The sequence below is a fragment of the Myripristis murdjan genome, chromosome 9 (genome assembly GCF_902150065.1).
Source record: "Myripristis murdjan chromosome 9, fMyrMur1.1, whole genome shotgun sequence".
NCBI classification, from domain to species: Eukaryota; Metazoa; Chordata; class Actinopteri; order Holocentriformes; family Holocentridae; genus Myripristis; species Myripristis murdjan.
In genome coordinates, this window is record NC_043988.1 from 25,467,517 (window position 1) to 25,492,827 (window position 25,311).

At 42.0% G+C, this 25,311-nt stretch overlaps 5 protein-coding genes across 8 annotated transcripts; 4 read left to right on the forward strand and 1 right to left on the reverse strand.

Moving 5' to 3' along the window:
* The first annotated feature begins 468 nt into the window (after nt 1-468).
* On the forward strand, nt 469-3,091 carry gp1bb (glycoprotein Ib platelet subunit beta). Of its 2 annotated transcripts, XM_030060401.1 has the most exons (3): nt 469-633; nt 1,248-1,289; nt 1,959-3,091. In XM_030060401.1, exon 3 carries the CDS (start codon nt 1,966-1,968, stop codon nt 2,596-2,598), a length of 633 nt encoding a protein of 210 aa, XP_029916261.1. In that variant the 5' UTR covers nt 469-633; nt 1,248-1,289; nt 1,959-1,965; the 3' UTR covers nt 2,599-3,091. The 2 variants fall into 2 exon arrangements, with proteins under 2 accessions (XP_029916261.1, XP_029916260.1); XM_030060400.1 differs by lacking the exon at nt 1,248-1,289.
* A 307-nt stretch (nt 3,092-3,398) lies between these two features.
* dhx37 (DEAH (Asp-Glu-Ala-His) box polypeptide 37) lies at nt 3,399-13,872 on the forward strand. 2 transcript variants are annotated; one of them, XM_030060928.1, is made up of 27 exons: nt 3,399-3,532; nt 3,790-3,905; nt 4,044-4,213; nt 4,884-4,996; nt 5,089-5,455; nt 5,634-5,782; nt 5,913-6,005; nt 6,125-6,221; nt 6,896-7,009; nt 7,130-7,346; nt 7,868-7,966; nt 8,061-8,131; nt 8,261-8,399; nt 8,482-8,558; nt 8,771-9,003; nt 9,116-9,227; nt 9,401-9,507; nt 9,699-9,887; nt 9,973-10,097; nt 10,866-10,982; nt 11,069-11,241; nt 11,331-11,445; nt 12,637-12,774; nt 12,878-12,972; nt 13,061-13,134; nt 13,242-13,342; nt 13,438-13,872. In XM_030060928.1, exons 2-27 carry the CDS (start codon nt 3,803-3,805, stop codon nt 13,512-13,514), a joined length of 3,465 nt encoding a protein of 1,154 aa, XP_029916788.1. In that variant the 5' UTR covers nt 3,399-3,532; nt 3,790-3,802; the 3' UTR covers nt 13,515-13,872. The 2 variants fall into 2 exon arrangements, with proteins under 2 accessions (XP_029916788.1, XP_029916787.1); XM_030060927.1 differs by having other exon boundaries at nt 3,415-3,639.
* A 470-nt stretch (nt 13,873-14,342) lies between these two features.
* ufd1l (ubiquitin recognition factor in ER associated degradation 1) lies at nt 14,343-18,984 on the forward strand. Its single transcript, XM_030061091.1, has 12 exons — nt 14,343-14,490; nt 14,723-14,855; nt 15,883-15,915; nt 16,010-16,131; nt 16,758-16,888; nt 16,981-17,053; nt 17,159-17,227; nt 17,344-17,412; nt 17,513-17,563; nt 17,684-17,772; nt 17,993-18,077; nt 18,246-18,984. The coding sequence occupies exons 1-12, from the start codon at nt 14,488-14,490 to the stop codon at nt 18,318-18,320; spliced, it is 933 nt and encodes a 310-aa protein (XP_029916951.1). The 5' UTR covers nt 14,343-14,487; the 3' UTR covers nt 18,321-18,984.
* Nucleotides 18,985-19,519: 535 nt separating this feature from the next.
* Nucleotides 19,520-22,296, forward strand: c9h22orf39 (chromosome 9 C22orf39 homolog). The gene is made up of 3 exons (XM_030059603.1): nt 19,520-19,648; nt 20,555-20,722; nt 21,282-22,296. Exons 1-3 carry the CDS (start codon nt 19,619-19,621, stop codon nt 21,411-21,413), a joined length of 330 nt encoding a protein of 109 aa, XP_029915463.1. The 5' UTR covers nt 19,520-19,618; the 3' UTR covers nt 21,414-22,296.
* mrpl40 (mitochondrial ribosomal protein L40) lies at nt 22,275-25,295 on the reverse strand. 2 transcript variants are annotated; one of them, XM_030059599.1, is made up of 5 exons: nt 25,080-25,295; nt 24,205-24,276; nt 23,936-24,091; nt 22,888-22,969; nt 22,275-22,783 (listed from the first exon to the last, which is right to left on the reverse strand). In XM_030059599.1, exons 1-5 carry the CDS (start codon nt 25,139-25,141, stop codon nt 22,556-22,558), a joined length of 600 nt encoding a protein of 199 aa, XP_029915459.1. In that variant the 5' UTR covers nt 25,142-25,295; the 3' UTR covers nt 22,275-22,555. The 2 variants fall into 2 exon arrangements, with proteins under 2 accessions (XP_029915459.1, XP_029915460.1); XM_030059600.1 differs by lacking the exon at nt 25,080-25,295 and adding an exon at nt 24,956-24,975.
* Between the last annotated feature and the right edge of the window lie 16 nt (nt 25,296-25,311).

A 25,311-nucleotide genomic window follows, 5' to 3' on the forward strand; every position in this document is an offset into this window, starting at 1 on the left:
GAAGCTGCTGCAGGAACATAATCTGCTGATTCATAATTATATCTCTTGCAGCCATTCTTCCCTCTCACTGCCATACAGAGCCAACTACAGCCAAGCAGAAGAGCCAGGGGGCTTATGGATGATAGAAAAATATTAAATAGTGACAGGACTCAGATATTTTTTTAGTGTTACTGTTAAACATTTTGAACCTGATAATGGTTGGTAAAGCCTTTGAAAACTGATCTATGTCTCTATGTGCTTCATGTCCTGATGCATATACAGTATATCTTGCCATTGTGTTCAACATTTAACAGTGGCTCAGATCCCTCCTGTGACTGGTTAGACGTCTGTGCGTGTCCGCTTGCGTGTGTGCTCGTGTGTTTACATGCGTGCACATTCGCCTGTGTGTATCTGTCTTTCACAGCGGCCTTTATCAGTGAGTGCCAGCTGTGACTCTCTCACTCTGCATCTGTTAGAGCCACAGCGAGACACACAGTCACTTGTGCCTCTGCTGAGGACACACAGCACTGAAGGGAATTCCTTTCCTCTGATCAGGAGGAGACTTTTCCCTAATAAACATTTAAAACTCAATGATCTGCACCTGTGTGGAGGCAGACGTGAGCTCTCAGACCTGCAGGTGGCATTCATCCCAAGGTGAGGAACTGCAAATTTCACTCCAATTTAAGGCAGAGAGTTGTGTCAGATCATATGCAATTTTCCTGACTGAAAGTGAATATGCACGGGTTCGGTACAGACAATATATCACAATGCTAACCTGCAATGATAATCTTAAATTATTTTTCATCACCTGTTATTCATTGAAATACAATTATGGATAGGACTGTTCAGTAGATATCTGTTTCTTCCAGCTGATACAAGAAAATAGGAAGATGTTGGTATTATCTGTATAAGTCAATTTATAACATGAGATATACAATGTCCTACTTGCTCTTCACCTAAGGACAGTTTGTGTGTATGATGTTCAGTAGTCCTGGTAATAGAAACAGTAAAACTAATAGTGCTTAGTTGTAAACAACAACAACAACAATAATAATAATAATAAAAAGCACAAAATCTGCTCAGTTTACCCCTATCATATCTTTTCAAGAGCCACACTGAGCTATTTACAGTACCTCCAGTAAATGACTCTTGACTTAAGAATGCAATTTTTTCTGATTTTTTTCCTTTACATTTACATTTTAGGTAAGACGGACTCACGCATGCTTGTGTAATATTTCTTACCACAAACTGTATTGTTTTGAGTGCAGAAACAGGGGATTCCCTTTGCACGGTCAGCTGCAGTGTATCAGGTGTGTAAAGGCAAACAGCAGTCTGCCAGGTCATGTGCTTCGCTGGGAATAAAACATAATCATTTGTAACTTTATATAATATTTTCTACACATAAGCACAGGTTTTAATATAATGTATAATAATATAATATAACTTATTGCTTTAATATTAAGCCTTGATGTGCTTTACTTTCATGTCAGTGATCATTTTGTAAGAGAAGGTTTTACTTATTTTTAAACTTCAGAGTTAAACTTCATTATCGCTCTCCAGTCATAGTGGAGTGAGCTCTGAAGGATTCCCAAGTAAAGTCTCTCTCTTTGTGTCTCTATCTCGTTCTGACACATCCGCGGTACATCCTTTACTTAGAAAAGGCTTCCCATGATTCCAGTTTTTCCCGACACCCTGATATGGGTAGCCTATCTGTCTTCCACAAATATTTCAGTCAGCAAGCCAGATATGCAGTGGCTTTTCATGGCTTCCTCTCACTTTCCTCACTGATAAGACGTCAAAACAACATGTAATTCATTTAATGTGACTTGAATAAAAAATATCTCTCCTCTCTTCTCTTCTCCTCTCCTCTTTTCTCCTCTCTTCTCTCATCTTCTCTCATCTTCTCTTCTCTTCTTTTCTCTTCTCCTCTCTTTGATTCTCTCCTCTAACTCCTCTCTTCTCTTCTCCTCTGCTCTCAGACTGATTATGATGAAGAGGCTTCTGCTCCTGAGTCTACTCCTCTTGTTGGGTGTCAGAGGTCAAAATTTAGCACCGTGTCCAAATCTTTGCTCCTGCCGTGGCAGTCAGGTGGACTGCAGCGGGAGGTCTCTCACCAGCTCCTCACTCCCCACCCGGTTCCCCGATGGCACCACTGAGCTCCGTCTCCATAACAACCTGCTGACCTCCCTCCCCAACAACCTGCTGGACTCCCTGACCTCCCTGCGCTCTGTCTCTGTGTACGGCAACCCATGGGCGTGTGACTGCGGCATCCTCTACCTGAGAGCCTGGCTGCGGCGCCAGCCTGCCGGCGGCTCGTCACACCAGCACGCCAACTGCAGCTCCCCTCCCAGGCTGAGGGGGAGGCTGGTGGTGGATCTAACTGAGGAGGAGGTGCTGGAGTCCTGCCACTACTGGTACTGTGACCTGGCTGTGGCCTCGCAGGTGTGTCTGTTTGTGTTTGTGCTGGTGCAAGCGCTGCTGCTGGTGGCCGTCATCTTTTTCCTGAAGAAGTTTGAGAGGCTGTCCAGGGAGGCGAGGAGAGCCAAAGAGGAGAGCTTCTCTGTCGGGCAGAGCCTGATGGAAAACGAGTATGAGCCTGTGAAGGACAGCAGCATCTGAGACGGAGGAAAGATGCTCTCTGCTGTGTTTCTCTCAGATACAAGCGTTTATTTTAGTGCTTTTGTTGACTTATGAACTCCATGTTGCCTTTTCCAAAGGGGGTTGTTGAATAAGAAACAGCAATAAGTGAAAGTAGTCTGCTTCTGAATGCAGTCAGGCAGCTGATGTGAGGAGAATTTTTGTTGTTTTTCCAATTATATGCACAAATTATTTTTTTAACATGACTATTTTTAAATTCATTGATAGAAAATAATCAAGTGTGCAAGCTCTTTGAGCTAATGCGTTCCCATGAAATATTTCGAACTGATGACTGAACTGTGCCTTGTGAATATTAGACCCCTTCACAAATATATTATTTTAAATCCACACTGCGCAAAACTGTATTTGGACCTGTAACAAAACCCCATGATAATTTTAATAGGTACATTGTGTTTACATTTTGTAGCTCATTATAACGTATTTGTTTCTGGATACTATTTGGTTTTTATCAATAAAGAGGTTCAATTAAAAAGTTCATGCATTTTTATGAGTCAAATTCTTTGAGTGGGAATGATTGGTGGCTGCGTGACAAGTTCCTGTCCTCTTTCCTAATGTGAGTGAATATCATGATTGGCTGGATGATTCATTCATGCAAAAATAGATCATAAATATCATAAATGATATATGCACTTGTAGAATCTCAAATGGCAGCTGCTACGCATGATTTTTATTTTTATTTATTTATTTATTTATTTTTTTTTTTTGGAGGATTTTAGGGTGTCTTACTCACTGAGAGCTTCGTAGCGGAACCTTTCTTCGGGGGGAAACAAATCGCGACGGACTGGTTTACGGAATGGACTAAGATCTGTTTACACGTGAGGTGTGCGCAGGGCTGGACGTGTAAACGTAAAGTCTGTAAACTGTGAATGCAGTGTGTGACCTGATAAAATAAACGGTCAGTATGTTATGAATATTTAGGAAAAAAGTAGTCGACTATTTAAGCCACACACGCCAATGCGATTTACTGGAGAGTGAACTCTCCGTTAGCTACTAAAAGAAGCTGTAAGTAACATTAATCTTTTTGAGGACTAACGCAACAAGTCACCACGTTATGATTAAAAAAAGGCGATTTATATGTGACTCACGATTATCGACTTAATTAGCGGTGTAGCCTCGGATTGAACCTTGAGTTTCCCACTGCTTAATCTGCAGCCTTCACTCAGCTATGGGGAGATTAAGGAAGAAACACAACTGGAAGGGGAGGCAGCAAAGTGAAGATCAACAACCAGCAGAGAATAAGGAGGCAGATGTTGTGGTGGAACTGCAAGGTAAAAAAAAAAAAAGAAAAAAAAAAAAGAAATAAGAAAGATCAGGACAGAAATTGTGGGATGATTCAGTGTGTGTGAGTGTTGTGATGTCATGTTGTCATGTTTTTGCCTGTGATGCTGCTTGTTTTGCTGGAACAGATGGAGGCCGACTGAAGGGCGTGGATGAGAGCAACGCCCTGGTCCTCCCGGCCAACAGAGACAAGAAGAAGAAAGCCACGGAGAAACCTGCGGCGAGGAAAGCTCCTCTCACCAGGAAGCAGAGGAAGCAGCTGCAGAAGGTCCTCGAGCTCAAGCAGAAGAAGGCTCAGGTAGGAGGCTGGCTGAGTTGAAAAGTTGTGATTCTTGGAGAGAAAAAAAGAGCTCGTGTCCAGGCAGCCCTCGCTTGATAAGTGATGGTTACAAACAGAAATAGTCTCTGTTTGTGAGAACCATCAGAAATGCACTTGGTTTTGGCAGCAGTGTGGCCTGACTTGTTCTGTAATGTAAGGATCATGGATAGCTTTATTATCCTATGTTGTACAGCCAGCGGTACCACACAACCATCAGAGAAACAATAAATAAATACAACACTAAAAAAACATATTGAGATATTTCAAAAGGCAATAAGTACATATAAAAATCCTGTTCTGTTGTTGAAGTGTCAATGAACCAGATGCTCATGCCCTGCTCACTTATTATGAGTTATGACTAGGCGGATATCTGGATCAATATCTTTGATCATATCCCTTGTTATTGATATGGGATGATGCTGTAGGCGTTTGTAAGATATCTGCACACCGCAGACCTCCGATGCTCATTAGTGCTCTGGATATGAGGCAAATAACAGAACAGCTAGAACAGAATAAGTTGAAAGAATGTCATCTCGTCACTGTAATGCAGCCGTTAAAATATCACGATACCAATATAATATCAATATATTGCCCGGCCGTAGCCTAAAATATGAAATGTTTAGTAACTCCTTTGTCCCTTTGTCCTCAGAGAGCGGACATATTGTCCAAGCTGGCTGAGGTGCAGCTTCCAGAGTCTGAGCTGAAGTTGCTGTACACCACCTCCAAACTGGGCACAGGAGACAAGCTTTACCACAGTAAACAGTATGTGCACACATGGACACACATTATATTTATATATGTGGTCCAAGGTTAATGCAGAATTTAGATTATGACACTGTTTGTGTTCTCGCCAGGACTTCAGATGAGCTCGAGGATGGAGGCTCAGGCCCAAAGATCAGCAGCCTGAGTGGAGCCAACAGGAAGAGGAAATGGCAAGAAGAGGAGGAAGAGGAAGCAGAGGAACAAAAGGAAGAGGAAAGTAGTGATCTGGACACCTCTGAGGATGATGATGATGATGAGGAGGATGATCAAGGGGATGAGAGTTCTAAGGAAAGCAGCTCTTCCTGTCTGGAGTCAAAGGGCAAACAGGAAGAAAAAGGAGAGCAGACGACGGTGAAAGTTGAACCGAGTGAGAAGATTTCAGATCAGAAGAAGGTCCCCGTCAAAAAGCCCTCACAGCCTGCTGTCTTCATCCCGGTCGACAGACTGCCTGAAATACAGGTATGTGTTTTCTTTCTGTGTGTGTGTGTGTGTGTGTGTGTTTTTATCTACATTAAAGTGAATGTCTGAGCAAATAAATGCATAAGTGACACTTCATCTTCCAGAGAGGAGGAGTCGTTTTCTGTGAGCGGTCCGTTTGGTCTGCATGTCTCTCAGTCTGCGTTTGAATGTGCTTTAGGAAGCTCGGTTGAAGCTGCCGGTGCTCGCGGAGGAGCAGGTGATCATGGAGGCGGTGAGGGAGAATCCCTGTGTCGTCCTCTGCGGAGAGACAGGCAGTGGGAAGACCACGCAGGTGCCTCAGTTCTTGTATGAAGCCGGTTACGCCAGGTGAGCTTTTGTCCTGACTTCATCCCTCCTCTCGGCCAGTTTCTCACTCAGAGGGGCTTGCATGAGATCATCTGATATCCGATTATTGTCTTTTTCATTCCTCTCTCTCTCCCTCTCTCTCTCTCTCCAGCGGCAGTGGAATAATCGGCGTCACTGAGCCGAGGAGAGTGGCAGCCGTCAGCATGTCTCACAGAGTGGCCAAGGAGATGAACCTGCCTACACAGTATTCAAATTCTCTCCCTCTCAGCATTTCCAAACTGAAGTATCCATCTCATCATCATTTTTTTTAATTATATGGAGATTATTGAAGTGTGTCTGTGTTTTTTTTTTTTTTTTTTAAAGGGTGGTGTCATACCAGATTCGTTATGAAGGGAACGTGACCAGTGACACCAAGATCAAATTCATGACAGATGGAGTTCTGCTGAAGGAGATTCAGACGGTATCTCTTTTACTGTTCCTCGCCAAAACTAACACACACACAGACATACACCTGCTCTGACACATATAGACACACACACACACACACACACACACACACACAGGTGCCAGTAGAGGTAAGGGAAAAAGCTGCCTCCCCACTATAAAATTAGAAAGAGGGAAAATGGACCTTTGCGTTCTTATTTTCAGGTTCAGCATTGACTTAACGTTTTGCATCCAAAAATTAGGGTTTCCATAAAATGGTGTTCTGTTAGTTCTCATTTTTTTACACATTAATTCAAGAAGCATGATTTTTAAACTACCATTTGAGCTAATAAATTGCCATTACTCCATTTTACATTGAAACACTTTTGTGCATAGTTTTGTGCATAGATCAATTCTTATCAGTAACTAAAAGTCCTTCATTGTTTTCTAGCATCATTATTGACACAAAAAGCTTGAATGAACCATTTTAGTCAGGTGGTTTGATCTATGAATTTTATTATAATTAGTCACATTAGTAGTAGTATATTCACTGTCATTTGGGTGTAGGAATTTTGAATATCATGACTGAAGGAAGGAACCGACAACCACAGCTGAACCAGTGACATATGACATAAAAATACAAGCCACCTTTCATGTCAGGCACATTTTTGGAAGTCAATTTAAAGCGTTTATTCTCGTCTTGTCCCGCAGGATTTCCTGCTCCAGAAATACAGCGTGATCATCATAGATGAGGCTCATGAAAGGAGCGTGTACACAGACATCCTGATTGGCCTGCTGTCTCGCATCGTCCCGCTCAGAAACAAGGTGAGCAGCGCGTTTGTCATTCATCAGGCTCAGATCATGAAGCTTGTCTTTCCACATTCGGCGTCCTCAGTCTTGTTCTGTGGTTTTAAGCGTCTGTGTGTCCTGTGTGTTCCCCTGCAGAAAGGTCTGCCCATGAAGCTGCTGGTCATGTCAGCGACTCTGCGGGTGGAGGACTTCACAGAAAACAGGAAGCTGTTTCCGTCCCCCCCGCCCGCCATCAAGGTGGACGCCCGCCAGTTCCCTGTCACCATCCACTTCAACAAACGCACCCCGCTGGAGGATTACACTGGAGAGGCCTTCCACAAGACCTGCAAGATCCACCGCATGCTGCCCCCAGGTGCACACACACACACACACACACACACACACACACACACACACACACGTGTACATTTGACTTTGTACATCTAAATCAAATCAGATATTGCTTTCTTTTTTTTGCATTTTCTTTTTGTGTTGCATCGTGCAATATAAATAATAATAAAGTTTATTATAGCTAATTTTTATTAAATCAAAGATGTTAAGGCCTGTGCACATCTGGAATGCTGGAAAACTACAAAGATTACCATAACTAGAAGTTTTACATTTTTCAGAGGAAATAGATTATCTCGGTTCCTGCTGCGACAATACCTATAAAACAATAATAATCAGTATAAGTCTCTGAAAATATTTTGTTTTTTGGGTACAGGGGTAGTGATAAAATATTTTCATCTAATCAAAGTAAAGTTCAAAGAAGGCAGAGGTTGGAGAATTTGGTAGCTGACTGGAGTGAAGGCTTGTTTCCTGAGGAACAATAAAGAAATGTTGTGGTTGTAATGCTTGTTATCTTTGTAGTAACCAGGTTTTCCTGTCCATTAGGTGGTATCCTGGTGTTTCTCACTGGCCAGGCGGAGGTTCACAGCGTATGTAGGAGACTAAGGAAAGCTTTCCCCTTCAGGAAGGGGAACACAACCGCTGGTGAGTGTAACACACACACACTCACACACAGACACGCTTGGTCACTCAGTAACTCACATAATCTCATATAACTGTATTTTTTTTCTTTTTCCAGGTGAGGATGAGGAGGTGGACACCTCAGAAGCAACGAGGAAGTTTAAAAAATCCAAACAGAAGAAGACTGTGGTGAGTTTACTCTTAGTACAAGGCCCCCAAAGGCCTCAGTCACTTTTTCAAGACAGAAAGCACCAGATATTCACATGTCTAACACATATGAGGAGGGATTTATGTGGCTGATCTCTGCTCTGTTTTCAGTCTCTGCCTCGCATCGACCTGGATAACTACTCCGCCTTACCGGTGGATGAGGGCGACGAGGACAGACAGGCTGGGATAGGAGAGGAGGAGGAGGATGAGGGCTCTGACCTGGACCTGGGAGATGATCCTGGGGACACAGGCAAGATATACCACTAGTGCTCTAAGTCCAGTGGAAACTGTTTCACTTGTATGTCTTTATCAATGTTGTTCTGTTTTTACAGAGGAGAAAGCAGACCCATCCATTCCTCTGTATGTCCTCCCGCTTTACTCGCTCCTGGCCCCAGAGCAGCAGGCCAAGGTAACTCGACCATTATCAGGACAAAAACCGTTGAAAATGAGGTGAAATGACCTGATGTGATCCCTGAAGGGACATAATGTTAACTACATTACAGTGTTAACTCATAGTTACTAGGTTGTGCTAAAGATCGCTTCTAGGTATGTTATATTATGTACAAAAAAAAAACAAAAAACACCTAAATATTCTATGTGTGTGTGTTGTCTTTGCCGTAGGTGTTCAGGCCCCCTCCACCTGGCACTCGTCTCTGTGTGGTGGCAACCAACGTGGCAGAGACGTCTCTGACCATCCCCGGGATCAAGTACGTCGTCGACTGCGGTCGGGTCAAGAAACGTTACTACGACCGCGTGACCGGGGTGTCCTCCTTCAAGGTGTCATGGACCTCTCAGGCCTCGGCCAATCAGAGGGCCGGTAGAGCCGGACGAACAGAGCCGGGACACTGCTATAGGTCAGTCTGCACCTCGGTAGAGTATTCTCACAAATTTCTCCTTCTTGTTGGGAAATTGGGAATTTCCCTGACGTAGCTGAAGGTGTCACCAGCTGTTATGGTGTTTCTCCAGGTTATACTCATCTGCCGTGTTCGGGGACTTCAGTCAGTTCTCAGAGGCAGAGATCACCCGCAGGCCTGTGGAAGACCTGGTGCTGCAGATGAAGGACCTCAACATAGACAAGGTCAGTCAACACAGAAACACACAGATTTATTTAATTTATCAAGCTTGATATGTGCAGTAGGTGGATGATACAGGTTGGTTAGTGGTATAAGTCTGGCTGCACTGAGCAAAGGGCTCAGCTGTGATGCAAGCTAACTTCGTAATATCTTCATATCTTCCTAATTGTGTCTTCAGGTGGTGAATTTCCCTTTTCCCACATCTCCCTGTGCTGAGGCTCTTGTTGCTGCAGAACAGCTGCTCATCTCCCTGGGAGCCCTGAAGGAGCCGCCTCACACTGGAAGGTAGTCGTGCCTGTTGTGCCTTGAGTTTTTTGTTAATCCTCCCATCCCATCCACTATTCTGTTTCATTCACTTCATAATACTTAAGCTTGCCAACTGTCATCTGATAAAGTGAGAATGCCACTTGTTAAATCATCTGACCAAGCTTAAGGCTATCTTTTTTATTTTATTTTTTTTTTTTTTTTTGAACAAGGGTAAAAGACTTGGAGCGTGCAAAGCTGAGCTCTCCCATCACCCCACTGGGCAGGGCAATGGCTTCATTCCCTGTGGCACCACGTTATGCCAAAATGCTGGCGCTAGGGAAGCAGCAGGATTGCCTGCCCTACGTCATCGCCGTGGTGGCAGCCATGACAGTGCGGGAAATCTTTGAGGAACTTGACAGGTGAGGACACAAATGTTTGCCTTTTTGCTTTTATGTAAATGTACTTCTATCGTTATACTAATAAGACATGGTGTTGCCTCCTCAGGCCGGCAGGTAGTGAGGACGAGAGCTCCAAGCTGGCTCAACGTCGGGCTCGGCTGACCCAGATGAGGAGGCTCTGGGCTGGGCAAGGAGCCTCACTCCTGCTGGGCGACCTCATGGTCATGCTGGGTAATATTATTTATTCATGTTCTGATTGAAACATTTAAATGTAAATTATAGAATGCATGATTTGTTTATGATAATTAGGTCTGTAGTAACTGGGTGTTTGTGGTGGTGCTAATGCAGTTGTGTGCGTAACACTTCGTAAATGGAAATGCAGTAGACACTTAGAAGGTGATATGTCGCGCCTTTGACCCAGATATTATGTATTTTGACGAGTGACAATGGTAGGATGCAAAAATGGAGGATGAGTTCATTGAAATGGATCACACAGAGTTCTCACCCTGCAGAAGCAATGGCTGCTGTTATTTGTTCAAAGGAAATGGCAGACAGAGAAAATAAAGAGTCTAATAACAAGGAAAAAAGCATCCCCTTTCAAAGTGATGATATTTAAAGTCATACCACCACTTGATGAAATGAAAGATGAAGTTGAAGTTCGGTCCAAGAGGAGTCATGCCTTATCTGTGCTGACCAAAGTTTTGCCAGCTCTTGGTCTGGGCTCTGGCCGACTCCAGCTGGCAGTGGCATCTATAGCAGGAATATCACAGTCTGCTGTTCCTGCTACACTGCTTCTGAGCACAGCATGTGTGACAGGAATTGTGCCTCAGGTATTCTTATTGGGAAATTAAACTGCAGAAATCCATGTCTGTTTAGTTTTTAGTATAGCAGTAACGCAGGCCTCTTTTACAGTGAATTTCAGTGAATTTGCAGTGAAACTTCAGTGAATGTGGATTAATATAAGCTGTATGTTAACGGGGACATCATTTGTGTTGGCAGGTGCTGTGGGGGCTTGTGAGTTTGCTGGTTGTACCCCTAAGTTTTGTGAGGAGAATGGCCTTAGGTATAAAGCCATGGTGGAGATCAGACGGCTTCGCGGACAGCTTACCAATGCAGGTACAAATTTACAGATTACCTAACACACTATACACCACAGAAATATGATTAAAAATAATAATCATATTCCCCTATAATATTCTCAGTGAATGCTGTGTGTCCGGAGGTGGGAGTATTTGTGGATCCCAAGATGACTCCGCCAACAGAAAGCCAGGTGGTCTGCTTGCGGCAGATTGTGCTTGCAGGACTGGGAGACCATCTTGCACGGCGAGTGCAGGAAGAAGAAATATTAGACCCAAAATGGAAAAATGGATACAAGGCAAGTTGCACTGAGGACTGTTAGTGTAATTAGGGGAATGAGTTGTAATCCTCCTTCGCCTTTGCAACATTTTTGCTCCTGTTTTACAGACTCCTCTTTTAGATGAGCCAGTATTTATTCATCCCACCTCTGCGCTGTTCAAAACCCTGCCTCAGTTTGTTGTGTACCAGGAAGTCATGGAGACCACCAAGATGTACATGAGAGGTAAATGATGGTGAACACAGACATCTTGGTTACAGGTTTGAGCCACACACACAATTGAGTCATGCTTCCTGCAGATACTTAGGGTTACAACTGCTTCGAGCTGCCTCTGGGAGTCTTGGGCAAAGGCGAGTGCCAGGCCTTCATTCCTAGTTCATTTTCTGACCACTCGCAGCACTTGTGGGCACATCATGCCCAGAACTGCAGTGGGATTTGTAATAACCCCCCCAACAGGAACGCAAAGAGGCAGAGCAGGACTATCTGGTTCATGCTCACGTCTCTGCCAGAAAACATGGACAGAGTGATAAGAGCTGCTGTTGCTCAATGAAGTGGAAGGCTCACGCTTATCTTTATGATCCCGTATAGATCAATCATACAACACTTTATCACTTCTTCTGAAAACCTCTCCTCAAAACTCAGTTTTGCTACTTCTTGTCTCTTCTTTCCAAAGTAAACAACTCACTGGCGGTAGTCCTCCACTTGTTTCCCACATCCCCCCCGCCCACATCCCTCCCGCCTCTCCGCTCAGCTAATCACGGCAGGAGGCACAAGTGCGTCGTCGGTGCCGCCATCTGTGTTGTTACAATTTACAGCTGATGCACGACCACGCTCACCCTACTTGTGACTGGTTATTGTGCCAGGCCGTGCAGCCGGGAGCCCCACGTTGGCTGTGGGGCCCCAGTCGTGTCTGTGGGAAGAATGAACGAGGCATAACTGGCATTTATTAGAGGCATTGATTAATGGAGACCCTGAGATTGATGCCATCTGGTCTCTGATTTATAGCCTAAACTGAATAATCAAAGAATGGGGGACTTGTTAATACTCATGGCATTTAGATTGCTTACTTTGCACATCAAGTCATGCAGCATATCACTGTGTACTAACATTTTATTGTGTACAGTATGTTGCTTTTTTATTGCACTATATCAGGCTACTCATTCCTATGTTTGTATGAAATCTGTTGTGCCAGTGTGTTTTTATTGTCCTTTAATCAAATGCCATTTTATTTTATTGCTTTTTTTTTTTTTTTTTATTGTGTGTCTTTACTGTAAGCCATGTTGATAAGCGAAATTTCCCTTGCTGGACAGTAAAGATTGGAATGACAATTGCATAGTGTTGCTGCCAAAGTCATTTTTGCAGGATGACTGTTGCTATGTGGTAATAAATGTTCCTGTTTCTGTCTGCTGGTCTCAGGTGTGTCAGCAGTTGATGCAGAGTGGGTCCCCCAGCTTCTGCCCCAGTACTGCCATTTTGGCTCTCCCCTGGAGACCCCGTCACCCTGGTTCTGCTCGTCAACGGGCACAGTCAAATGTCAATGTTCAAGCACCTTCTGTGAGTAGCACTTTTGTCCACAGCTCAGCACATGGCTGTCTTTCCTGTTGTAAAGTAAAGTGTGTGTAGTGTGTAATTACTACTGTTTGTGTCTGTCCCGTAGTCCGTGTGGGCTGGCAGATGCCTGCAGTGGACATGGACTATCCACACGGCCTCGAACGCTACAAACTTTTTGCCAAGTTCCTGCTCGAGGGGAAGGTATTGCAGCAAAACCTGAAAGCCTCAGTATCTTTTCGGTTGTCATCTCTGGTCGGTCACATTGCATTGCTCGTTGTCTGTTTTACAGGTATGCCCTAAACTGATGAAACACACCAAACACCTTCTGTCAAACCCCTCCATCATGCTGAAGACCTGGGCAAAGTAAGCCTATAGTCTAACCTCAAGGCATTATTCTACTTCAGGCCCTCAGTGCTCGACTTGTTTAGAGAAAGGACGGTTCTCTTACTGTTGTTGCTTTGCTGTCTCAGGCTGCAGCCCAGGACTGAGACTCTGCTGGGAGCGCTGGTGTCAGAGAAAGTCGACTGCAGAGACGCCCTTCTCACTGTCTGGAAGAACAAAGAAAACAAATGTGAGGATTTAAATGGGTTGACATGATTTGCCTGTTTGATTCGGCTCTTTTTGTCTGACCACATTGTTTTCTGATGTGGTTTTCTCATCTTGCAGTTCTGCTGTCTGCATACTGCCAGTGGCTACCTGAGGCAGTGCACCAAGAAGTGGCCAAAAGCTGGCCTCCTATATGAGGGATTGTGACCACAACCTTGCATCACAGAAGAAATAATGAAGCATTGCAGAAACTTGGACCAGAGCTACAGTACTTTGACCTACAGATCACCTGAACTCCAGTATCAAAAGGATTCAATATCATTCTGACTACTTTTTAATATTCTCTAAAAGTGCAACTGTCACCACAAAACATGACCTTTTCCTATTTTGTATTTTATATCTATGAATTGTACAGTTTTGTCTGGCATAAAAGTTTCCACTAGAGCTCTGTAATGACTTTTTACCTTGTTACTGTTGTCATGAATATGTGTCAGATTTGGTCTTCATAAGACTCATTAAACAAATGGCTCTCAATGAGCTGTGTGTTTACTTTTTCATGCTTTTGGCACTGGTTGGATAATATAGATAATCAATATATGAGTTAAAAAAAAAAAAAAAAACATTCCCGCAAATTGTCCAGTTTTAATTTGTAATAATAAGTAAAAAAAAAAAAAAAAAGTGATGGTGTTCATAAGTAAATACACTGGTACATTTAATGTTAAGCTTTACCTATATGCAAGATGATAAAAAATGTACGGGCATCATTTTTAAATTAATTTATTAATTAAATGTCTGGGTAAAAAAAAAAAAAAACATTCCCAGAAATTGTCCAGTTTTAATTTGTAATAAGTAAAAAAAAAAAAAAAAAAAAGTAATGATGTTCATAAGTAAATACATTGGTACATTTAACGTTAAGCTTTACCTATATGCAAGATGAAAAAAATGGATGGGCATCATTTTTAAATTAATTTCTTAATTAAATGTCTGGTCTCCTTGGATTGGGTCATCTCGTGTGTGTCGTCACTTCCTGCTGTCAGCGCTTGTGCTTCCGGAAGAAGCGGAAGATAACATTGGAGTTTCCCCAGTACATTTTTTTTGTAGAGTACAAAGAGACAACAACAGCTTTGTTTGTCATCGTTTGAAGTCGAAAACGCCAAGGACACCGGCAGCATGGTGAATATCCTCCACTCATTAGACCCATCTTGTCCTCTGTTGACGACAAATTGCTCCCAAACCAAAACAAACCGCAGTTTAGCGGCGAGCTAACGGCTAACAACACGGCGGCTAGCGGCAGAAAGATGCCCTGTCATGATTCAAGTGACAATAATCCTGTGTAGATAGTTTGACGAGCCATGTACTCAGAAACATCCGGTGGTTTACTTGAGTCTGGTTGTGTTTTCCACAGTTTTCCTTCGATGTCTTCGACCACCCGATGCCACGGGCTTTTCAAAACCGCTTCTCCACTCAGTACCGCTGCTACTCGGTGTCCATGCTGGCGGGTCCAAACGACAGGTCGGACGTGGAGAAAGGAGGCAAAAGTAAGCATTTTCACATACTTACTGGTGTATTACACTTTATATGTCTTCAGTTATATTGTCAACATGACAGAGGGTGCAACCATTTAGACTTGAGATGGCCTGTAGCTTTTCCACATGACTTGACAGAGCGTGCTTTCTAATCATATTATTGAAGTCTGTCATATATTACCACACACAAATTGAAAAAAAAAAAAAAAAAAAAAAAAAAAAAAAAAAAATTGAATTGTAATGTTTCAGACATGTGTTGGCATGGATGTGGGATGACTGGAACTTTTATGCAACTGTGGCATTGCCCAGAGGTTAGAGGATTTTGGTTAAATGTGAGAGATTTTTTTTTAATGTAAAATACTGATTATTATTTTTTTATTATGTCCATTTGTGGGTCTGTTGGGAAATAAGGTAGACGGACTAGTCTCTCAAGAATACTTGATTGGATTAGCTTTTCTCTCAGTTAAACGAATAATACTTAGGAGCTGGAAGGTGAGGAAATCAAATTATTTTAGTAGAGACAGCTGGCTTAAAGAATATCTGGATCAAGATCTGGGCAGTGAGCACACAGGCTTTTTATGTTTAATTATGTCAGTGTTTTATCACAGAAATTAAGATGCATATTTATCATATAAGCCAGTTGAGAGTTCAGTTTTTTCTTTCTTGTTTTTCTTTCCTTTTTCTTTTCCCTACTGTGAACACAGGTGTTGCTAGATGACCATCAAGACACAATTGTGTTTTTTTTTTTTTTTTTTTTTTTGCTTTTGTCCTCTGTTCTTTCTAGGAAATATGCTTCCAAATGGCTTAAAATTATATCTTGCACTCTCTATCCCCAGCCTGATCCCATTAGGGGAGGCTGGGCACCAGACTTATGGTTGAGTGGGTGATCAGATGCTTAGCACCTTGCTAATGGAATAGGGCCATTATCACTACTCCTAGTCTGCTCCTTGTATATTGTCTGCATGTGTGTGTATATGTGTAATTAAAAAAAAAAAAAATCACATTAAAGTCTGAACTGATTATTGATGTCTCCTTTTAGTAATAATGCCACCCTCTGCTCTCGACCAACTCAGTAAGTCCAGCTTTATTTTAAATAATAAATAATAAAATGACAGTTGTACAGATCCTGCGTGATGCTCACTTGTTGTGCTTCTCTCCCCCCGCAGGTCGGCTCAACATCACCTATCCAATGTTGTTCAAGTTAACCAACAAGAACTCAGACAGAATGACCCACTGTGGTGTCCTGGAGTTCGTGGCGGATGAGGGGATCTGCTACCTACCACACTGGGTAAGAACTGTTAAAAAAAAAACAACCCGCTCAATGCACAAATGACAATACACCCTACAGAGTGCAGTGTTTCAAACCTCCGCTGTATTAGAGCCAGCCAACTACACGCCTAGCTGATGAATGAAAAGATATTCTGAAGGTTTTTTATGTTTGTTTTAAATAGTCTAAGTCAGAAAGAGTATTTCTTGATGTTATAATGATATCCTTAACCAAAATGTATCCTTGTAAGTAAGACAAAATACATAGAACATTGGAAATGGTAGTTTTTTTTTTTTTCTCCCTGATGTACAAAACAAACTGAACTGAAACCATGATGCAGCACAAACTGAACCATGGGTTTATGGAGCAGTTACAACCCTAATCACTATACCTGCTGTCAATGCTGCAGTAAGTCCAGCATGCACCAGTGAATAAATAATATGTGAGGGATAGTATTCAGCATTTAGTTGAAGAACCAAAAATGAATTGTGGCACATAAACCAGCAGTATATAACTATAGATGTAGACAAATTAACTGACTTCCACAACTTTAAATTCAGTGTTGTTACAGTCTTGCAAAACCACTCTCTAACAAGTGTTGCATGCTATGGCGCAAATAGTAACGATGCGTATTTTTTTCCTTGCAGATGATGCAGAACCTCCTGCTGGAGGAGGGCGGTTTAGTCCAAGTAGAAAGTGTGAACCTCATGGTGGCCACCTATTCCAAGTTCCAGCCGCAAAGCCCAGACTTCCTGGACATTACAAACCCCAAAGCAGTGTATGAAATATAATGTCATATCATTAAATTCACTCTTAGCACATTTGCAAGGCTTCAAGAGGAAGCATTTAACGTGCCCGTCTGTTCCACAGGTTGGAAAATGCCTTGAGAAACTTTGCCTGCCTGACGACCGGAGATGTCATCGCAATCAACTACAATGAAAAGGTAATAGTTCAAAAATCAGTTTATTCAGATTAAGCAGTGTCAGTCTAATCTGTGAGTATGTGTATGTGAGCCTGACTACTACTGAAGCCTTATTGTTTATTTCAGATCTATGAACTGCGAGTAATGGAGACCAAGCCAGACAAAGCAGTGTCCATCATTGAGTGTGATATGAACGTAAGACTCTCCATCTGCTGCTGCTGGCAAAATATGACCACAGACAACAGGGAATTACTGTGTTTATATTCTCCAACGTAGTCATGTGTCAAAGCTGTGACTTGCTCGGTTCACAGGTGGATTTTGACGCTCCACTGGGTTACAAAGAGCCTGAGAGACGGCCTCAACATCATGAGGAACCAACAGTAAGGGCCAAAGGAAATGAATAATGCTATAGGTACCTTTCTACCTGGTGCTCTTGTGCTGTGGATATTTTGTTAAAACTCTTTTTTCTTTTCCTCACAGGAGGAAGAAGGAGATCCCAGTAGTTATGCTGACATGGACATGGGATTCAGAGTTAGTACATATTTATATGAGTCATTGGCACATTAATATTTTCACAAATATTAAACCCACACAGTTGGTGTTGGCGTAACTCAACATATTTATTTTTTTTTTTTTTCATGTAATACTCAGGCTTTCACCGGCTCTGGTAACCGCTTGGATGGTAAGAAGAAAGGTATTGAGCCCAGCCCAGCCCCTATTGACCCAAGTGACATCAAAAGGTTAGAGGATAATTCGTATTTTGTTTATATGCAGATATAAAGTGACCTTACAGTTGTAATTAACTCCATAATTCCATCAGTAATAACGGCTATATCTTTGTACCATTTTTATCACAGTTGTTGAATCATCACATACAGTCTCTAAACCGAGGATCAGTATAGAAATATTTGCATTTATTAAATCTGATTTCCACTCTCTTTCTCATCATTTTTCATACAGAGGCATCCCAAACTATGACTACAAAGTTGGCAGGATCACTTTCATCAGGAACTCCAAGCCTCAGCCCAAGAAAATCATAGATGATGTAAGTGACCCGGATGCTTTTGTCAGACATTTAATAGCCTGGGTAAACTCTGCTACCGAAATACAGATAATTTCAGTGCAGTTCCTCAGATTCTGCTGTCCATCACAAACTCCAATACACTGTTGAATTGTTGTAAAAATCTGCTTTTGTGTGTTGTTGTTGTCTCAGGATGACGCCATGAACAGATTCATCGCCTTCTCCGGTGAAGGACAGTCCCTACGCAAGAAGGGGAGAAAGCCTTGAAAATTTTTCAAGCGAAGAGACTGTGTGCACACGCTCACCACATCCATTGTACATTCACCACAACAAAGTAAAAAAAAGAAACAGGCCTTCAAAAGTACAGGAATTCTATATTTCTGTTTCTTGAAAGTTGCAGTTGTGCTAGTTGGGATTATTTTGAATCAAAACTCTGGCAATAATGTATTTTGCTGAACATGCTGTGAATGTGAGCGCCGTGAAATGAGTGCTGCCAGTGGTAATCCAGGGTTACTGGCTTGACCCAGACTCAACACTTAATCACCAGGAAAAAAAATGGTTTATTCACAAAGCGTGGTTTTGATAACAGATTTGAATAACCTCTCCCACATTAAGGTGAACCAGATATAATGGATTTTTCCAGAGGGGTTGAGATACACCTTTATATAATTCATTTGTAAAATACTCCCTTGCATTGTTTGCAACCTTGAATCCCAAAATCTTCCCTAACTCCTTTCCTTTTCCTTAATGACAAAGTGGGAGCAGTAAAAGCTTGATACTCCTGTTTTATGATAATGGAAATTCTCTTCCGTTTGAGTGTTTTTTGTTATTGTTTTTTTTTTTTTTTTTTTTCAGATCTTAGGTTGCAAATTTCTCTTTGCTTGGTTTATTTATAGATATAAATAAATAAAATACGGTGTTTTGAAAATAAAGGGACCTTTACATTCATTAATTGTGGTAAAAATTGTGGTATTTTAATAATAATCAGCTGTAAACTACCGTATTTCACCAATTAATCGCCCGGGCGTTTAATATGCAAAATCGACTTGGACCCCGGGCGTTTAAAAGAACCAGGCGGCTATTCGCTGCAGGCCTTTATTTATTTTTGCACCAGGTCATTATCGTGATGACAGCTACTGTCCAACATATTTTCAGTCGGTCGATTTAATATTACGGTACACTCTTTTGTTCTAACGTTAGCTAGCGCTCTTATTTTGACAGAAAACAGAAGTGCCGCACTGTTATTGTGCGGCTAACTGTTTACTTCTGCAAAAATAAGGTGAGTAGCCTTATTTTAGGTTACCTCATTATGATGCATTAATCGCCCCGGCGGTTATTCGGGTGGGCGTTTAATACGCAAAATGCGTGCAGACCCCAGGCGTTTATAAGAACCCGGCGGCTATTTGCGGCCGGGCGATTAATTGGTGAAATACGGTATCTGATAATGCTTCACATGTCTGGTCAAGTACGAGTGGGCGGGGCCACGCCGAATGCCAGTACGTGATTGGTCAGTTGTAGCTTGACCTTTCGTCATCGCAGACACTGTTAGCTAAAGGCTAAACGCAATGGACCGGCTAGAAGCGGCAGCCTGGAAGGTAATGTAGGAAACTAACTATTGAATTGCGTGAATATTTCAGACTGTATTCAGATGTACTACCTCTGTTAGGCTTTCATAAGGCCAATGTTGCCGAAGCAGAAAGAGCTAGTTAACTATAGCGGCCGCTGGGTGGTTAGCGAGTGCTGCTATCGCTAGCTAGTTCGCTAACGTAACGTTAACCTTAAAAACAGTTCAGGTCATAGCAGGCAGTGAGTTAGCCAAATGTATATCTGAGTCAAGATGTGGGAGAAGATGAGATAGGTTGGAAATATAATTTAACCAAGGCATTTTGACAGTAGAAATCAAAAAGGAGTGCATGTGTCACCCTCAACTGAGATCACTTGCAAATAGGTGCACCTCCTTATTTTGGTTAACTGAGATCACAAGGTAGTTTGATCCTAAATGTGCTCTAAAGGTAGATTATCCATACTCCTTTATCTTCTTTATGACTCTTTGAACTCGTTAGATGTGACTGGGTAAGTGACCTTTCCCCAAAAGCACAACCAGTGTTTTCTCTAGACTAACACAGTAAGGTCAAATAGAAAAACAAAGAAACAAAAAAAAAAAAAAAAATCTTCCTCTTGTCTTGTTTGCTTCAGCCATCACGAACAAACATATGCCCAGTGCTTTGACGAAATCCTTTAAACAGTTGTCAAGTGTCCAAATGTGTAAAAGTTTATAGTGCCACAACCTCCACTAGAATCAAAAGTAGAACTAACAGGAATGGACATGGAGCAATCACCAAAAAATGACCCAGTGGCCCCAATGCTACAAAGCAGGGGAAATACAACACTGGTGTCACTGAAGAGGGTCAAGATTGTACTTTTTTTTTTTTTTTTTTTTTTTTTTGGTTTAATTAGTTGGTTTTGTGCTGATAAATGTGTGTCTCTGTCTGTCCATATAGCCACCTCGTGCCTGTGATGACTACTTGACTGAGTTCAAACACTGCAAAAGTCTGTGGAACCGTTTTCAGCAGTATTACACTTACGGCACATCCCCGTCCTGCCAGCAGTGGAAAGAGGATTACTACACTTGCAGAGAATGGGAGAAACACCAAAGTACAGAGGCCAAGGTGTAACTGCATGAGGTCTCATTGTCTTAAGCCCCAGTCCTGTATTTTATGATTGAGTCCAGGGTTTCTACACATCACGAAGAACCATACTACTCAAATTCAAGTCCTCAAAAACCTTAAAATTGGTCTGTCATGCCGATCTATAAGTCTAATTTTGATTATTTTCACCATTATTTCACATTTAAAATTGGTCTTACATTTCATTCCAGCTAGCTTTACTTGAAAGTCCTCTCACTGATTTCAAATGACACTCATTCTACAGTATGTCTTTGTATCCTTGAGAGTTTGCTCATTATACATGTTCATTTAGTTTAAACAATTACAAACCATAGACCAAATTATTAATAAAAATGTAGGCTTCAGAATACTTTTTAGATTCAGATTTTTACTTCATCAGTTTGATCTATTGATTTGAGAGAGAAGTTATATGTAAGTTAGATATATTATAACCACCATTTGATAGGTTCTGGGGTGTTTTTTGTTTTTTTTGCATTCTCATGCTTCCAACTCAGAAGTTACTGTATAAGTTTTTTTGTCTTCTTGTGTTTGAATTTTGCAGGAGCTGTTACAGGGGAGCGAACAGAAAAGAGTGGCAGAGCAGAGAAAGTTCACCCCAGTTTGGGAACTGAGACAAAACCCTCCCAGAGACTGGCATATGCCCCTGAATCAGGAAAAGCCTCAGGACTCCTGAACATTGCGTCGGCAAAGTGCTCTCTTGGCACGGCGCCATGGCAGCCGAACCAAATTCAAAGTAACATTCAAGATACATTTCACCACCTTGACATACTAATTTCCTGAGTGACTTGTGCTGGAGAGAATCAATGCGGTCTTCAGCAGCATTCAATGAGGTGCTGATGTACATACTGTCTGTTAGCAGATGGAAAATCATAGCATGTTTTTTTTGTTGTTTGTTTCATTGTTGTTGTTTTTTTTAATGTGTCCATGCAAGGTGCAGCCTTTAGACATCAGCCAAAGCTTGAGGAACTCCATTCTTACTGGATGTAGGAAACAGATTGGCTACCATAGATAGCTTAATCATGTGGCAGAGCGGACAGATCATCAGTCTTGTGCATTTTCACATATTTCCAATTTTAAAAATATTTTACAAGCTCTCTTTGCCTGAAAGCACCTCAAGCCTTTAATTTGGATTTGGTTCATAAAAGCCTGCACCCCCACCTGAAATACATCTATTCACTATCAGACTTTCACATGGGTATTCCAGCAGTGATGGCAGCATCTGGTGATCAGAATGAATCAACAGGAATTCTATTATTATATGTATTATTATATGTTTCCATCCGTTTTAACAGTCTGTAAATAGTTTGCTGTCCACACGTTGGGAGTATGAAGCAGACTGCATTCTGCCACACAATAAATGAGTTTGATTTGGGGATGCACTTACTACCGACTGCCCCATTTCACTCAGTATAAGAAGGAGACTGCAGTCTTGTCAAATGGGATGTACAAATGTTTTCAAGGTTCAGTAATGAAGGATGTGCCTTTCACTGCTATGCTTGGTATCAAAATGTGTACAGTAATCCTGAACAAAGCATCATTAAAAAAGTCTTTATTTATATTGGTTTACTCACATGTTGTGTTTTATACAGAAGTATGAACAAGGAAGAAACACCTATAATAACTAGATGAGTAGCTGTAAGTCTCATACTCCTGTTGACAGTTCAGGAAAAAAAATCTGTTCCCCTCTTTGCACTTAGGCTGTTCAGAGCCTCGGTGTCTGATCGCTCATCGTTGTGGCCGGTTGATTCGTGTATAAACAGATGCAGTAAATGGCGATACACCCGCTAGCTGCACCACTTGTTTGTTTTCCTTCCATCACTGAGTGTAGACTCTGGTGATGTCACTGTATTTGCCATCGGGTGCGCTGTACTGGTCCTTGGGTGGTGTGTAGCTCGGTCCATCGTGACTGAAGGGAAAGAGAAGGGGGTCGGGCTTCAGCGCTGCCTGGTAAAGCTCCTCGGACTCCATCCTCAGTTCCTGCAGTGCTTCCCTCTGGGCTTCCAGAGCAAGCTCAATAGCTTCCATTTCGTCCATGTGCTGTTTCTGCATGAAGCCGATCAAAAGTAAGTCAGATGTAGGCCAGAAGCTGGAAATGATGGTGTCATTTGCACAACAGCTTGAAATAATGGAGATGGGAGTAATATTACCTGTTTGTAATGAGACCACTCCTTGAGCAGCAGAGCTCGACGCTCACTCTCCTCAAAGGTCAGTGATGGTACAGAGCGCTCCCTTAATAACAAACAATAATGATAATCTTTAATTATGTATACATTACAAACAATAATGTAGAATAGAGTACTTAAAAAAACAGTTACAAATTTTATAAGGGTAAAAAAATTACAGCAAAGTGATGAATTCTAAGTAAGAGGTCAAAGAAGGTCAAAGACAACACATCCTTGCATAAAAACAAATCTGTGCATGTTTTTAGTAAATTATTTAGCCAGTTTTGTTGCCAAACAAAGACACTCTGATGCCAAAGTCCTGATTGCCACTGGCTTTTTCAATCAACTTTTTGGCAAAACAAACAGTGGCCTGCCCAAGGAAGCTGAGGTACCGTGGGTCAGATGAGGTTACTATAACGCCGATATAGCTTGATGCCAGATCTATCCTAAATCCACTGCCTCCTTAAAAGTCAACAGTAAAATTAAAGTTCAATTTGATTTAAAAACTTAACAAGTAACCAATTTAAAGATGGTAAACTTGTGTGATATGATCTTGCCTTTTGGATGCTGCTTTTTTCTACAAATTGGATACAACACAGGGACGTCAGGCTGAGGCAGAACTAGAGAACTGAGTTGTAGAAGTAACAGGATAGGAAAGCACGGGTGAATTTGTCAGATAACTTAATTTGACAAATTTCTCATTTGAAAGAAGCATGATTGCAGGAACAGCCTGTTTGCTAGAACTAATTTGCATGAAAAATCACACCCAAGTGTCTTGTTAACCGTCATTGTGCTGTAACAGAGTATCCAGTTTGTGGTGGAAATTCAGCAGATCTTGGAGGAGGGGAAAACGGTCTAAATTTGTTCTCATAAAGTTTAAAAGATTGTGACATCCAGCACTTTATATCTGCAAGGTGCTCTAAACGTGTAAAAGTGGCTAGACTATAGGTGAATTAAGCGTTCAGATGGTAAATAAATGAATAAAATATACTGAACATATGTGCATCGTGGATGGAAGTGATATGAGGTGCACCTTGTTTCATCCAGGCATTTGGCCGGGACGATGAAGTCCTCTATGGGGATCAGCTCCGGTGGGACTCTCTCCAGCTTCTTCAGCTTCTTCCTCAGTCTCTCTTTCATGATCTGCTCCCTTTTGGGGTCTACCTTCTTCTTCTTCTTGGGCTCCGCTCTGACATGATACAAAGCAGGGCACAAATCACACCATGATTTATGCTTATGTATACGTTTCCACGCGGCATTACTTGTCAGGACAACATTGCAGCGTGCAGTAGAGCGTCATACCTGAGTGGAGCAGATGTCTTCAGCGTCATCACCGAGGCAAACCAAGGACTTCTTACGGCATGACCATTATCTCTACAGGTGGGGGGGAATAGATTCACTTAAATAGCGCAATTCTTTTATTACTGACTGGACTTCAAGTATCATATTGGTATCATATAAAACTAGATGACCTGAGGAACCGACTGATCAAGGATGTCATGTTTGTTTGTCAGAAAGGTGACTAAACACTGCGACAAAGTTACATTCAGTGTTGCCGTGGGATAAAACTGGCATGCCCATTTTCAATAGGGTCCCCTGACCTTTGACCTCAGTATATCTGAATGGATCTTATGGGCACAGACCCGCCTTACACTAATCCCATGCAGTTTGGGGCACAAACCATGCAGGTTTTTGCATAGAGTACAAATGTGATATTTTCGCCTGTTGTAAAATGGTGTATTTGTACAGTCTTGGAGTTGCATGCATTGGGTTTGACGGCAGAGCTGAGACTATGGTGGATTCAGTGAGCCACGTGTGATGATGTTAGCCCCTATAGAAGCCATTTTTTAAAAAAACTTGACAACACTGTATAAAATGACCCATTGTGACTTTTAGGATAATCAGAGTGTCTCGTGAAACCTTACATCCATATACTAGAGGACAATTAAAAACAAAATAAATTGTAATATCAAAACCAGCCCAAATAATCTCTCATTAGAACGCTGTCAAACATTACCAATCAGTACACATTGGGAAAATAAATCTCACTGACCTGTGTGTGTGCGTGCGTGCGTGCGTGCGTGCGTGCGTGCGTGTGTGTGTTAGAGAGAGAAGAGTGTGTGAGGAGACAACATGCTAGCTAGCCGCTTGAAGCTAACAGTCTTGACAACACTCACCGCGGCGGAGGGATCTGTCGGGATAAAACCCTGCAGAGACAGCGCGACAAACCCACTGACATGGTTTCTACTTTGTTGGCTCACAATAAACACATAATCCGGAGAGGAAAACAAAAAAATCACATGTAAACACAAATTATATCACTGCTTTCCCCTTGACAGCTGCGGATGCTGCGACCGACGGCACTAACTGAGCCGGCGCAGGGAGATGACGCTAAATGTTGTAGTTAGC